The sequence below is a fragment of the Sinohyriopsis cumingii genome, chromosome 19, assembly GCF_028554795.1.
Source record: "Sinohyriopsis cumingii isolate HCF-2022 chromosome 19, ASM2855479v2, whole genome shotgun sequence".
Lineage (NCBI taxonomy): Eukaryota > Metazoa > Mollusca > Bivalvia > Unionida > Unionidae > Sinohyriopsis > Sinohyriopsis cumingii.
Window position 1 is genome coordinate 14969449 of NC_142979.1, and position 15607 is coordinate 14985055.

At 37.4% G+C, this 15607-nt stretch overlaps 1 protein-coding gene across 1 annotated transcript in view; it reads right to left on the minus strand.

The window, feature by feature from the left end:
* LOC149775166 (uncharacterized) overlaps positions 1 to 15607 on the minus strand; it is a 180222-nt gene that overhangs the window by 109072 nt on the left and 55543 nt on the right. Inside the window, exon 4 of the mRNA XM_089944110.1 lies at positions 2142 to 2196. Coding sequence (XP_089800236.1) covers positions 2142 to 2196 — 55 coding nt within the window. The remainder of the gene's footprint in view (positions 1 to 2141; positions 2197 to 15607) is intronic.

Consider the following 15607-nt stretch of genomic DNA (forward strand, 5'->3'; position numbering starts at 1 on the left):
TCAATTTAAAGTAGACCTGCTTTGCACTGTCATATGAATTTTATTGTTGTTATCAAATCAAAGAGCGGGTAAAATAAAAGAAGTTAAAATGCCTGCAAATACCATTCTAAGAGCCAACAGTCATGGAGATGTGTCAACTCAATTCAATTACCTATCAAGCACCATTTTAATAATTATCAAGCAAGTACAACAACATCATTAAGTTTTTAACATCAAATCAGTGGTTTATCCTACAAGTGCAAATGTGATCAAGGAAAGCAAGGGAATAAAGTCAAAAGCATATTTGTTTTATGAACAGCTTCATTTGACAGATGGGTTCATCACAGAAACAAACACTCGTGTTTGTAGTGAGATAAATTCTTGAAAGTGACACCCAGAAATTGTTCAAGGATGAGCAAAAATTTAAATATTACTTGCAATTCAACCACATTATCAATACTTTACAAACAGAGCAAGAACACAAGTTCCCAGAAGTGACTGATGCTCTACTGGCAAAAAAGACAGAACCATTTCTTCATTTTAACTGCTTAGTGTTGAAACTATGATGTTTCAAGTGGATTAGTAAAAATGCAACAGCTAGATTTTCAAGATGGCTTTTGTCATTCACACTGTAGCACTATTTTATGTAGGCCATCCCAAGAAGTCTTTGGGCAAAAACTTCGTTTTGATGTAATTTTCTAATTGGGAGGAAGATGGTAATGTAACAGCAAATAATAGATTAGCAACATTTGTATTTAAGACCGACTAGACCTCATTTTGAAGTCTTATAGTGAAAGCCCCACAATGATACATCTTTCCATTCAGACGAAATAACCATAGTAATACTTTCAATACAACCGCTGTGGCAGTCAAAACTGAATGCCCAAGCAGAATCATTCCCGTTTAGGAACAACTAGACCATGGGATCAATGCATTGTGCATGTAAAGTTATATGGCAAGCATCTAAATAGTTCAAGAGGAATAGCAATAACAAAGTCGTACTAACAGGTGCCCAAATGATGGACCTGGATATTAGACGACAGACAACAGACCATCCCATAAGCTCTTCTTGGTCCAAGATTTGAAGAGTTACAAAATCATATTTCAACATTTCTGTTTCTCAAAACGATGCTGTATCTTTTTTTTAATAGGAAATGGAATCTTTTTTTTGTTCTGAATTGAACAATAGTACTAGAATGTATCCACATTTGTATGCAGAATGCAGAGATGTAATTCATAATGTTTATCACTGGTGATGGGTATTGAAGCTGCCAGAGTCATGTTTTAATGTTTCAAAGATCATTCAACCATTTGATATGTCTTTCCCCCATGTCAATGTCCATCCCTTAGTTTTTCCCAGGTCCCTCAGTAACTTAAACCCTCCTTTATGCTGCAGTCTGTATTTCTGGACCCCACTGTGCACAAGATATCATGGGAGACCTTTACAAATACTGTATTTCTGGACCCCACTGTGCACAAGATATCATGGAAGATCTTTACAACCCCTGTATTTCTGGACCCCACTGTGCACAAGGTATCATGGAAGATCTTTACAACCACTGTATTTCTGGACCCCACTGTGCACAAGATATCATGGAAGATCTTTACAACCACTGTATTTCTGGACCCCACTGTGCACAAGATATCATGGGAGACCTTTACAACCAATGTATTTTTGAACCCCACTGTGCACAAGATATCATGGAAGATCTTAACAACCACTGTATTTTTGAACCCCACTGTGCACAAGATATCATAAGACCTTTACATCCACTGTATTTTCTGGACCCCACTGTGTACAAGATATCATGGAAGATCTTTACAAACACTGTATTTTTGAACCCCACTGTGCACAAGATATCATGGAAGATCTTTACAACCAATGTATTTTTGGACCCCACTGTGCACAAGATACCATGGGAGATCTTTATAACCACTGATGTAACATGAACACCTTGAGCACAAGACCTTAACTTTGTCGATGATGCTGTCGTTATCATTCTCACCATAAGTGAAATTAAATCCAAATTATACTCAAATACTGACAAAACTGTCTGGACGTCTTATTCAATACACAAGAGGCAAAATGATACAGACTGAGTGGAGATGAGGTATACCAACTTCTTTCCGGAACTTAAGAATATTTTCAATCAAGTACTTACCAGCTATTTGTCTCAAAGGTTCAAAGTGGGGATATAGGTGAAGTGTCGCATTTCCCTGGAAAACAAAGGGTGAAAAAATCTGAACAATCTGGATTTAAAGCTTTAAAAAAGAAATTATGGAAGCCTACAAATCAACAGGAAATATTAGGCACTCACTACCAAGTGGGGATGTCATCAAAAGTAAACAATATCTTAAATCGATCTGTGACCTTTGTAACATCTGCAGAGTTAATGGCAGACGGGAACACAAAAAAAAATTAAAACAAAATTTCATGGCTCTATCAAAATGAAGATTGAGGTAAAAGTGCAATGGGAAAAATTTATCTGTAACCTTGACATTGAAGACAAAACCTTGACTCTGCCACACGAGATACCAATAAACAGAACAAGAGTCCCTCAAAGGGACTGATACTCTACTCTTGAAAAAGAATGTCCACGACTTCAAGACAAGGCCATTTCTTCCTTTTTAGTGCCAAGTATTAAAACAATCATCCAATATCACTGAGTAACAAGATTTCTTAATGTGCCATATTTGAGGTTGTATCAGGACCAATTTTATTTAGTACCAGCTAGGCATCACAACAAGTCTTCTGGTGAAAACACAAGGCTGATACTACTTTCCATCCAGGATAAGTAGCAACAAATTTTCAAGATGGCAGCAGTATTGGCTATAGTAGTTATCAGACTGGTACAATTTTTACTCAAGAATACCAAAATCTGCCAGTGAAAACCCTAGCTGATATGACTTTCCATTTAGAAGAAGCAGCAAATAAGATTTTTGTCAAGATGGCTATTGTGGGTGCCATATTGTATGTCAGATTGGCACCATTTTCATTTCATACAAGGTCTTACAGGAAAAAACCCATGTTGATATGAATAATGATAAGACAGGAACAGCCATTACAAAATGGCTCAGAAGTGAAAGAACAGAAAAGAAATGTTACTAAAACATGAAATATTGGCCAATAACCTTAACCTTGAAGGCAAGACCCATAACATGATACAGTATATGGAACAACTCCCCGTATTGAGATGCAACGATACCAAGTTTAGTTCCTTTTTCTTAAATGGCTCTTAAGATGTAAAGTGGAAAGTAAAGCGTTACTGAAAATTCATCTTAGCAATAAGCTCAAGCCTTGTGGGTTTTTTTTGGCCCAGGGGGTCATTAATCATCATCTATTCTGCTAAATTCACCAATTAGAACTTTTGGACAAAATTCAAATTAATTTATTTGCAACTCAGAGCCCTGACTGACAACTGTTTTAATATTAAAGATGTACTGTTGTATTTGATTAATGAAAAAGCCATCATAAGATCAACAGTATTTGCTATCATGATAAACGAAGCTTTATTTGATCATCTGGTACAAACACATCTTGGAATGTCCTAAAATCACAATCTTTTGAATAATTTTCAGCTTTAGGGTATCAAAATCATTCACCATTTTTCTGCCTTCACTCCTTTCATGAGACAAACGTAATATTCTATAGGACAGGACATGGTAGAGAATCTTTTAAACAATACAGTCTACATTTGTTGAGTAGTCTGATTTTTTGTGGAAGTGTACATATATACGGCATTTCCTCTATTGGCCTTGAAGATTTCCCCAAAACACTCTTTTGGACCTAATAACTATGCAATCTCATCTGCATGGAAGAAATTAATTTGTCAACACAAAAAATATATTAAAGAATTTACATTTGTAATAGAATTTAAAACGTGAAATGTTTACTGCCATCTAAATAAAAATAGAAAACAAAAGTGAATTAAATCTGCTCTTAATTATTTCATTATTACATAACTCTTTTCTTGGGTAAGCAAAACTATTTTGAACAAACTAGTTTTTGTCATTATTCCTCTCTTTCCCCATGCTTTCCTTCTGAAGTCTTAATATCTTTCATAAACATTCAGAGCAAAATAAATTTTTTATTTTAATTCTCACGATTACACTGACCGATTGACAGACTGACTGATTAACTCGTCACCACTGATTGATTGCACTTACAGTAACACAATTTGTCCCATCTTAACATGATACAGACAAATATGTGCTAAAAGTTTTGTTAACACCAACAAAAAACTGATTAACTGATTTGTTGATTGATTATTTCTATATTTTCTTATGTTATTAATGTATTAAAAGTGCTGCCAAGACCAACAAAAAAAAAAAACTGAATGATTTACTGACTGATCACTTCTGTCTTGATTCTGGATCCATTACTCCAAAATATCCTATGTTTGCAACATTATGATTTCATCATATGAGCAACTGACTTAGATCATAAACCAATTCTGTGTTTATCTGCAAGTGTCATTATTCTGGTAAAGAAATGTATAACTGTAAAATGATTTATTACCACAAAATTTACAACTTACCAATGGGCAGAATGTCAGTGGCAAAGTTACTCAAGCTCAATTAAAACTCAGACTTTCAGCAATATTTGTTTTTTGGCCATGGTATTTATTTCATTAAATGTTCCATTGTTGAGGATAATGCATGTTCAGTTATTCGTTATTGCTGAAGTCGGGATTGTTTTATACTTGTAAAGTTTTTGTTTAATTCTGTTTTAGTTTCTTAACTCAGGAGAAATTTTTGACAATATTGGAAATGAAAAGTTTCTCCGCCATTCTTTTCAGAGTGATACTTAAATGCTAATATGTTCTTTATAATTTGATTTTTTAAATCCATTGTGATCCTGTTCTGCTGGAAAACAATTTTTAGTGTTTAATTTATGTGCACATTTTATTCATCACCTTTCCCAGCTCAAAACTCCATGATCACCTAATCAGTTGCAATAAATTTACATTTTTCACATTTTGTTACCTATTTTATCCTATCATACAACAAAGCAAATTTGATTCAGCAATGCTACACAGCAGTCTTTTAGCACTGTTGTCATGGTAGTAAAGGGGATATGCAATATATTTATTAATAGGCTTAATTTCAGTTAACTACTGTGCAAGCAGAGTTAGTCAAACTACAACAGTAATATAAACTTCAACGTATTATTCCATCAAGGCATACTCTAATGGGCCACTTAGTACTGTGCTTGATGTGACATCAGGAAACCTACTGTACATAAATGACACATACAGGTGATGTGCTGGGAGAGTTCTACATTGCCTCAAACCAAGTGTTCAATGGGTGACATGAGTAAGATTCTATAATTATATCAATTTTATTAATCATGTAAAGGAGTGTTCAATGAGTGACATTTGTTACATTCTATAATTATATCCATTTTATTAATCTTGTAATGGAATGTTCAGTGGGTGACATTGTTTACATTCTATAACTATATCCATTTTATTAATATTGTAAAGGAATCTTCAATGAGTGACTTTTTTTACATTCTACAATTATATCCATTTTATTAATATTGTACAAGAATAATCAGTGAGTGACATTTGTTATATTCTATAATCATATCCATTTTATTAATATTGTAAAGGAATGTTCAGTGAGTGACATTTGTTACATTCAATAAGGGGTTATCCATAAAGGACATCCACAGATAATACCTGTTTTATGTGGCTTACACCCCCACCCCCAGCTGTGAACGTCCCCAACTAGCATTATACACTACTCTATGGTCTGGCAGTGTAACAGCTGGTGCTCTCAAAATATAACGTTCAATGATCTCATCACAACATGTAGCTCGAAACAAAGAAAAAAATAAACAAAGTTCTTTCTTTAACAAAGTCTTTATTCAGGACATAGAACTAAAGTTGTCATCTCACAGAAAGCTAAATTCGATAGACAGTCAATGTCTTACTCCACTTCAACAAACAGAGACTGTAGCCAACTTGAACAACTTGCAGACCATCACTGCTTTCAGTTGCGGAAGTTGATGATGCAGTTGACAGAATAGTGCTAACAGATTCAGGCTCCACAGCACTGACCTCTGCAACTTCAGTTTGTGTGCTCACTGCTGCATGCCTGTGAACATGGGCATGATTGCACTTTGCAGCCTGAGATAGAAAGTACAGGCCACACTAATTAAAAACGCGCTTCTTAAGATCAGCAGTCACCGATGGACAGTAGAAATAAAAATGTCATCCTCAGGAATCGTGTGAAGGCTACAGATGTAAAAAAGCAGTCATTGATAAAGTGATCCAAACATTCCACTGTTGCTGCCAACTGGTGCATATGTAATCCCTTTATCTGTACTGTAGTGTGGAACAGGTGGAGGTAAAAATCATCCAGGAAATGTTTCATTATAGTTAGTGCAATGCTGACCACAGCATGATTCACTGTTGCACTTCACAATCTGCAAGCAATACTGTGACTATTGAATGTGCCAACTTGACCACTCATCTGACGGTGGAGTGATGTCCAGTTTTCCTGCATCACATGATGCTACCACATCAAATCCATCAATGACTAATGAGCTCCAGATTTCTGCCAGCACTTCACCGGCCTTCTGGAAATTGGCCCTTTCCAACTCTACATCATATGTCTTGCCATTGCTGTCCAAATGAGATCCATAATGTTTGTGATTGTTATAATGGAAGACTCGACTGGCTGCAGCTAGTGTTTTCAGAAATTGAGGGTTCTCATCCGGACCGCCATCTGCTGTTTATTACCACAATCGGCTTCACTGATCCATTAATACACATAACAGGCTGAAAAGCAGGAAGTTGTTTGAGTTCTTCAAAATCAGTGCGTGTCATTGCTGTGCTATTGTCATGCTTCCCACTGCGAATGAAGATAGTAGTCGGCCCTGAATACGATACAGCCCCTAGTTTTATAACACATGCAGCATAGACTGATGAGATCAGTTTGTAGCATGCAGCAATAACCCAGTCGTGACCTGGCAGCTGCACACGATACTCCGTGTGCATCAGAATGGGTGCCTGCTTTTTTGCTGCCGGTAGTCCTAGTGGGACATGTGCCCTGTTGTCCTGGCTCAAGAGAAACAGCCAGATCTTTCAAGTAGCAGATTGAAGCTGCTGCAAAATGAGCATCCATGTGATTGCGCCTTTCTGTTTGCTGCCTTAAGCAGCTTGACAGGCACTGTGGTCACGTGACGCTTTCCTTCAGTCACCGCCGAATTACGTGGAAGTAGTCGTAGATATGTTCCTGCTCAACTGATGCTGAAGCCATCTTGGACAAGGGCTTCATGCAAGTCATCCAATGTTTTGCAGCTACTAAGCTTCTCAGATCATCGCTGTGGACCACATGATACAATGTCCATGATTGTCTTTAGCTACTTCTAAACAGGGCCTTCCTACTTTCTGCCAACAGAACTTTTTGAGTCAGTGGCCAATGACTGGATCTTCTTCCGTAACTTCAGTCAGCATTCTCTTGAGGTCTAGCCTTGAGTCCTGTTTGCGTGCTCGTTCAGCTGCTAGACGCTTTAACTTTTTCTCCAGCTGCACATTTTTGCTGCCGAGTTCATCAGACTTTGTTTTCATATCAGCTGTCCACAGTTCAGTGTTTTTTACCTGTAGAAGACTAGCCATCTGTGAGTTGACAGATTCTAACCTGATGCTTGCTGCATCTTGTGCTGGTGTAGAGCGTTCGGTTTTTTCCTCACTAGACATGCTACTGCTGTCATCTGCGTCTTGGCATCAGTCTCTCTTGTGGTTACATCAGCAGAAGATGCCTCTTCCACTTCTGACTGAACATCACTATTTATTATCACCACTGTTGACATAAGTTCCTGAGATGATGTGGTTAGCATCGAAGTAGTTGAATTTGATGCTTGGCTTAGACTAGCCTTGGGCATGGCAGCATGGGCCCACATGCTCATCAGATGACTTTTTCTTTCTGCTGCTCTTGCATGCGAAACTTGAATCAAGTTTTTGACCTCTTCATTTTGTTTACAATTGTTCCACTGCTCCTGTGCACGTTTATGTGCCAGATCTGCCTTCAGATCAGGGTGTGCACTAATGAAAGTATCATTAAAATCGCTATACAGTTTATAACGTGCATCCATTATTAGCATCGGTAGTATACAGAATATTCTTAGATAATATGTAACATCAGCTGGAAAAATATAGATATTAAAAACTATTAAACAGCATGTTGCCTATGTCACTGTTTAACACACACGTGTGCGGAAGGCAGCTGGAGTTGATGCTTTCTGATGTACTGTATATACAGCAAAAGTGTAGTGGTGGCTACTGCAGCCAGCCACATGCTTCAAGGGAGGCTAGCACTAACCTGCAGTTGCATGGTCAGCCAGAGTTTTCATCACAGGCCAAGCACTGTATTCTCTGAACTGAGAGCATTATACAGACCATGGTGCATCTTACTTGGCTATTTGTATACTCGCTCAGGTCCACAAGGCCGATATGTGGGCCATGTAACCAATCTCAGGCACTGGGAGCCAGACCTATATATTATGCCAACCCATTCATATATATTCTGTGGCACAAATCGTACAAATTGAAATTACCAAATAATTTATACAGAAGGCTCACCCATAAAGGACGTCCACAAAACATACTGGAATACACACAGTAGGCCTAAAGAGTCAACATCAATCAATTATTAATCCTAGAACTAAGAAACTTGTCATCCCTGGCAGATATTCAGCAGATACTGGCAGGATAATGGGTACCAATTGCAGTGTCCTGCAAATTTAAAACTTCTGATAATGGAATAGTATAAATGACTATCTTCCAATGAAGAATAACGAAATATATTTGTCAAAAATGTATACAGGAGTTAAAAAAACAGACAAGTTTCAAATATGAAGGAGGACATGTAACATCAAGCAAATGAGTAAAGATTTAAATAGGCCCGTGGAGTTGCACTTTCACTGTTCATGCATGTTACTGTGCGAAGAAAACCAGCACTAATGTCCAAGACAGCACACAGAACAGCACACATGTAGTCAGCTGGTGGTTTGACAAAGTAAAGTGTAGAACAAGTGTTCTCCCATTCCAGTGTCACTGTTATATACATAGTGACCCAACTAAAAAAGGTTCTACCTCCACAAGAATTGCACAGAGTGCTACTTCTAGTCTTCCATTCTACTGGGCCACACCTAAATCAAAGTATCCACAATACTTGTATAGCCTTCAAAAGAGAGTAGTGGCAGGGATATATCTTTTGATAAGACACAGATATGAAGGTGGAGAATTTGAAAGAGTAGTTTGTAAAAGGAATCCTCTGTGCTTTCTGGCACAGAGAAGAGGCACAAGTGCCCTACTGACAAGCAAGGCAAGATATGACAAATGTGTTGTCCACAGTGGCCATGACACAGTGAAGTCTTTTGAGAATGATGCACCCTTGATGTGCTAGAAAAACAGCTCACATTTTTTTTTTATTGCTGCCACGAATGGAAGATTCTCACAAGACGGCTCTTTGGTCTCTAGTATAGGTGAGCAATCCAACTTGGATCTGAGGCATTGGTGTAAAGGAAAGAGTGAGATTCAGGAGTGTAAATCATATTACAGTCAGAAACCTGTCCTGATTTTCCACCAACTCAGCTGAGGATGAAACTCAGTTCTAAGCCATGATCTTTTATTAACTGCCATACTGGATGTCAAATCAGCAACATTTACATTACAGGCAAGTACACAAAATACAAAGTTTTATGGAGTAGTACTGAATTACACAGAATCATATAAATAATTGTTTCTGTAGATGTCGACTAAGAGGCTGAGGCATCTGACTTGGTATAAGGTGTAAGAGTTCCATAGTTTGGCTCCAGAAGAAACAAAAATCTACATATAAAAATCTCAGTTTGGTTTAGATAAATATAAATTTTTGTTCAAGTTGACTAATACACTTTCAATAAATTTAAAGTTACATTTATGATAATGGGGATCATAAGGAGTCGTTTAGTGAAACCAGAGTGTTGATTCAATCATCTGTTCAGGAGAGCAAAGGAAGATTTTCAAGATGGATACCATGGCAGCCATACTGTAAGTCAGATCAGCACCATATTCATTTAGGATCAACTAGGTATCATAACAAGTGTTGCAGTGACAATCCCAAGTCATTATGATCATCTATTCTGGATGAGAGGCAAAAAACAGGATTTTAAATATGGTTGCCATGACAGTAACCTCTGATGTCAGATCAGCCCATTTTCATTTACATGTAGTCAAAGAGAAATCATAAAAAAAGTGCAAGCCCCCATGTCAAGATGACCAGTCATTCAGAAGCAGCAATAACAAGAATTTTATGATGGCCAAAGTGGTAGCCATAATGGACATAAAATCAGTGCCATTATCATCCAGAGCCATCTGGACCATGGGATCAGTGTGCCTGTAAAGTTATCATGGCAATCCTCCAAGTAACTTACGAGGAGTAGTGATAGCAAACTTGTGCCATGAAACCTGGTCATGAAATGCCACATTTATGCTGATAAAAAGCCACTGCACAAGTTGTTTTTTCTAAAAAAGCTTGTTCTGTCAATAAATCTGAATTTCAAGTGTTGATGAATTTATAAAATTACAAAATTATCTCAAGTTCACAGGCCATATGGTGCATAATATGTGGGTGGCAATACATAATACTGAATAGTCACAAAAATTTAAATATTTATAATGTATACTGTACACACTCAAAAGTCAAGTCCATATGCATTCAATATAAGACTTTTGTATACTGATGATTCACTGGCATTTTGGGTCTATGTTGTTTGTTCTACTAAATACTCCTAATCAACTTCATGCACTCAAATCTGCCAGCACATTATGCAATAGCAAATCTGGGTCTGTGTAGGCTGGACATGACTGATAAGTGAGTACATATGGTACCAATGCATTGTTACATCCCTAATCTAAACATCCAGACACTAAACACACTGATGTTATCAATGGGTATGAATCTTGCTCAACAGGTAAGGCTCTTTACAAAGTTGAAAAGCTTGCTTAGCAACATGAGAGTTCCAGGAACAAAAAATAGATACACTTGTCTGCCAAAGTATTTGCCTAATGCATTTTATCACATGAAATGTACATAGGATATACATTTATACCAATAACATTGAAATACCCATTATAATCTACAAATACTGCATTAGGTTCTAGAAGACGTGCCAAAATTACAGCTAGTCATATGTGCGTGTAGACTTGGTAAAAATCAGGTCTAACTGCAAACAACACAGACCCTGATCTACCTTCACATAATATGCTGGCATATCAGGTCCATGAAGTTCTTAATTAAAAACAAAAAATTAATTTCTGTATGAACACTGACCTTGCATATGCTGTATTTATTCCAACACTAAATTCTCAGAAGCTTAGCTCACTAACCACTTTTTAGAAACATGAAATATTTAGGGAACTCAACAGATATTACATACTTCCATGAGAGTGACAGGTGTAAGGTGGTGATAGTAACAAGTACAATCAAGAGAATGTTGGCATACCTTTTTGCTACTTTCATTTACTGAAACCAAAATTTAATTACATATTATACTTTTGGAAACTGTAAATTAAGCAAACAGCTAACCAAAATGGCTTATCCTATGTCCTTAAAAAATCAGCCTGAATTAGTCTCAAGTACAATACTTTAGCACTTATTAAAATAGAGAAAACAAATTTTGCAAGACAAGACAAACTTCAGAAAGCACATTGAATGAATTACAAAACATATAAAAAAAACAAATTTATTGGCTCATTGCTTCTGCAATTACCTCTTAAGTCTAGAAGTGAAATGACCAAGTGGTGCTAGCAGGTTTTTGATAGGACTCAATACCCCAAATTTCACCTATTAATCATACAACAAAATAAAGGGAAATTGAGAGTTCTTTTAACAATACCTAAGACATACAAGGTCTTTTTAAATAGCCAGGAGAGCCAGAAAGGAAAAACTGGGAAATACTTTTTATTTGAAACTGTAACAAAATGCGAAACTGTAGAGTGCCACCTTAAAATATGAAAATTTTAAATTTTGTCTCTTAAAGTCATCATTTGATTTTCTCAACAAATAAGTAAATTAACGTTGATGTTATGCATGAAAATAAGCCAATTATACTTATTTTGCTCATGCTTATGCAACATGCCTTGCTGTAGACTTTAATTATGGCAAAATTAGGAGTCATGGTATACAGCAGTGAAGCCAACTGAACTTTAGAACCTGCTCTATTAAAGAACAAAAGAATGATAATGCAGATTCACTTCTTCCATATAGTAGAGTTAGAAGAATATGCAAACATATTACCCTTTGACCTCCCTTGTGTACCTGCTCTGTTCCATCCCTGTTTAAAAATGATAATGAAATCCAGAAAAAGATTATCATTTACTAGCATTAATGACGAGAACAAAAGACCTCATTCACAGATTAACTCCAAGGACAATCAATGGACTTGACCGCTAAATATAAGCTTTTTAAAAAGACTTCTGATGACATTATCAACTTTGTGCAGGTTTTCATAAAAGAAAATGAAACAAAGCAAACCTCTGAACTCTGTACATCCATGACTATTCCCTTTGAAGGAAGGAAGAATAGTTAATCTCAATGGGTATTCATATGACTAAATTGCAGTGATATGTACTAAAGCTGTACCGATTAATCAGCCATACTCATAATTGGGCCGATTACAACAATCTGGATAATCAGTATCGGCAGAAATAATCGGTGCCAATGTAAACAAATTTCCAAAAATATAAATTTAATCATAACATTCATCTTGATGTGGCTTGAATTTTAAATCAGAATTAAATATTGGAAATTAATAAACATCTGATTTGGGGGTTAACTGAAAGGCAATATATTCTTAAAAGTAAATACTTTCTAACACCCTGGAAACTACCGCTGATTGTCTACACACAACAAATTATCAATAACATTCAAGCACTCATCCCAATCACAGCAACCAACCAGCCAATGAGGCCTTGTGTGGCTGTTGAACTTCCAGCATACACGTTAGCAGATAGCTAGGCAGATTAGGTAGCTAGCGAAATGTCGAACTACTACAAAACTATGACTCACTATAATTAATCTGTTCTTTAGCCAGTCCTGCAATGCTGCTAATCAATGAATAGCGATCGCACCCTGAATGCTGACATACGTATATAATGCAGCATTGATATTGGCATACCAGCGCCGGCAATGTTACCCCTGGATACACTAGCTGCTGAGCTGCTTCAGCACGCAACTCACAGCGTGGTGCGTGCATCCATCCAGCGATGTGGACAACTTAGTAGTAACTTACTTGATTTAAAACATTGTTTCAAGAACATGAATCGATTGGAAGATTAATATCGACTAGCAATTGTACACTATTAAATATACTACCAAGCCTATGCATAATGTCGAACTCGAAATACTCAAGTTTGGTCTGGAATTACTTCAAAGTAAATGCAGTTGACGCATCGAAAGCAAACTGCACACTTTGCAAAGAATACATTTCCAGAGGTGGAAAGGATTCTAAAAACAATACGACATCAAATCTTTTCCAGTACTTGCGCTGCAAGCACATTATCGAACATGGCCTGTTTCTGGCAGATAAAAAAGAAAAGGATGCTGTGCAGTTAACCTCAGCAGCAACATCATCAACTCCTTGTACTTTGACTATTGACGCCATGTTGGACCGGAAGCAGCCATTTGCATTTGATGACCGGATAGCTATTATTTGGCACAAAGCTATTGCAGAGTTCATGGCAGCAGATGTGCAACCATTTTCCGTTGTTGAAGACATTGGATTTCGACATCTGAGGGCCAAGGCAGAACCGCACTATAAAATTCCAAGTAAGAAGTACTTTTCCACATCTTTGATACCTGACATGCATAAGGCGATACATAGCAAGGTGCGTGATTTAGTTTCTGCCCAATCTGACCTTAGTTTGACCTCTAATGCATGGTCAGACCCATCCATAGGCGTAGCCTTGCTGAATCTTACAGCACACTGGCTGATGGAAGACCTTCAGCAGAAACAGGTGATTTTAGCAGCAATGCCTCTCAATGAATCACACACAGGAGAATAGTTGGCAAGCAAACTGGACAAATTATGCGAGGAATACAACATTCGCAAAACTCATATCCATGTTATTCTGCGTGATGGAGGTGCAAACATGGTTAAAGCAATGTGTCTGGCTGAAATCAACAGCATGAGCTGTTTTGTACACATGCTGCAGCTCGTTGTCAGTGATGGCATTCTTTTGCAATGCGCTGTTAAAGATGTTTTGGCGATCTCGCAATCCATAGTCAGCAAGTTCCAGCACTCCATCCTGGCACGATAGCAGCTCGAAGAGCAGCAGGAAAAATTTTGCATTGCCCATAAGAAACTCATCCAGGATGTCCAGACATGCTGGAATTCTACATACAATATGTTGGTTTCGTTATATGCACAAAAACAAGTCTTTGGGGCTTATGCTACTCTCTATGACCTGCCTAGCCTAACAGCCCAACAGTGTGTCTTGATTAACAATATTGTGGACACGTTAGGCTCATTTGCAGACATTACCAAGGAAGTAAGTGATAGCCAAACATCAGAATCTGTCATTTTTCCTATGCTGAAAATGCTCCGAATGTTGCTGGCTCAAGAGCATGAAGTGAGTCAAGGTATTCAGACAATGTGCCATGTTATATTGACGTCACTGAACACGCGCTTTGCTGACATTGCCAGCAACAAGAAGCTTGTCTTGGCCACCATCGTGGATCCACGATTCAAACATCGCCTATTCATCAAAGAATTACTTGTGACCAGATCCAAAGAATGGCTTAGTGCAGAATGCATCATAGTTGTGTCAGCTAACAAGCAGGAGGAACACCAGACCAAAAAAAGAAAAACTGAAAATGGAACAAATGCCACTGGACCATCAACGTTGCGTCTCTGGGATTTGTTTTCTGTGGCCTGTGACGAACCTGTACGTACCATCAACGACACAACCCACATGGATGACGCCGTCGACGCGATGCTTCAATTGTATCTGGCCAGCCCTCTGTTGCCTAGAGAAGACATATATGGCTGGTGGAATGCTCATAGGTTTCAGTTACCCTACTTGGCCAAATTGGCTAGACACTATTTGTCTGCACCAGCTTCAAGCGTTCTGAGCAAGCGGCTGTTTTGTGGTGCAGGCCAGATTCATTTGTTGAAATCTAGTACTGGCCACCTGCATCACTGAATGTAAGTTAAAAGAATAGTTTAATACATTTTCATTCATTTATATCTTGAATTGGCAAACCATAAGTTTTACCAGTGTCAGTTTTAAAGTTTTTCAAGTTTTGTGTTTGTGTGATCGTTGTTTTCTATAAATAGCAATGTACTTCTTATCTAGTTTCTGTTTGTTTTTGTACAAAAGTTCAAATTCACTTGCCGCATAAACAAACTTATTACAACTCACATGGCAAAATACCTGCTTGTACTACACTAACAGGTTTATGTTTCTGAACCAGTCATTGTTATAAAACAAATAATAATGAAATAATCGGTCTCATAATCAGTATTGGCAATTTTGATAATCAGTTATATGCGGTATTGGCATAATCGGCAAAAAGTGACATTGGTACAGCTTTAATATGTACATTAGTCTTGTTTACAGTCTTTAACAAATGA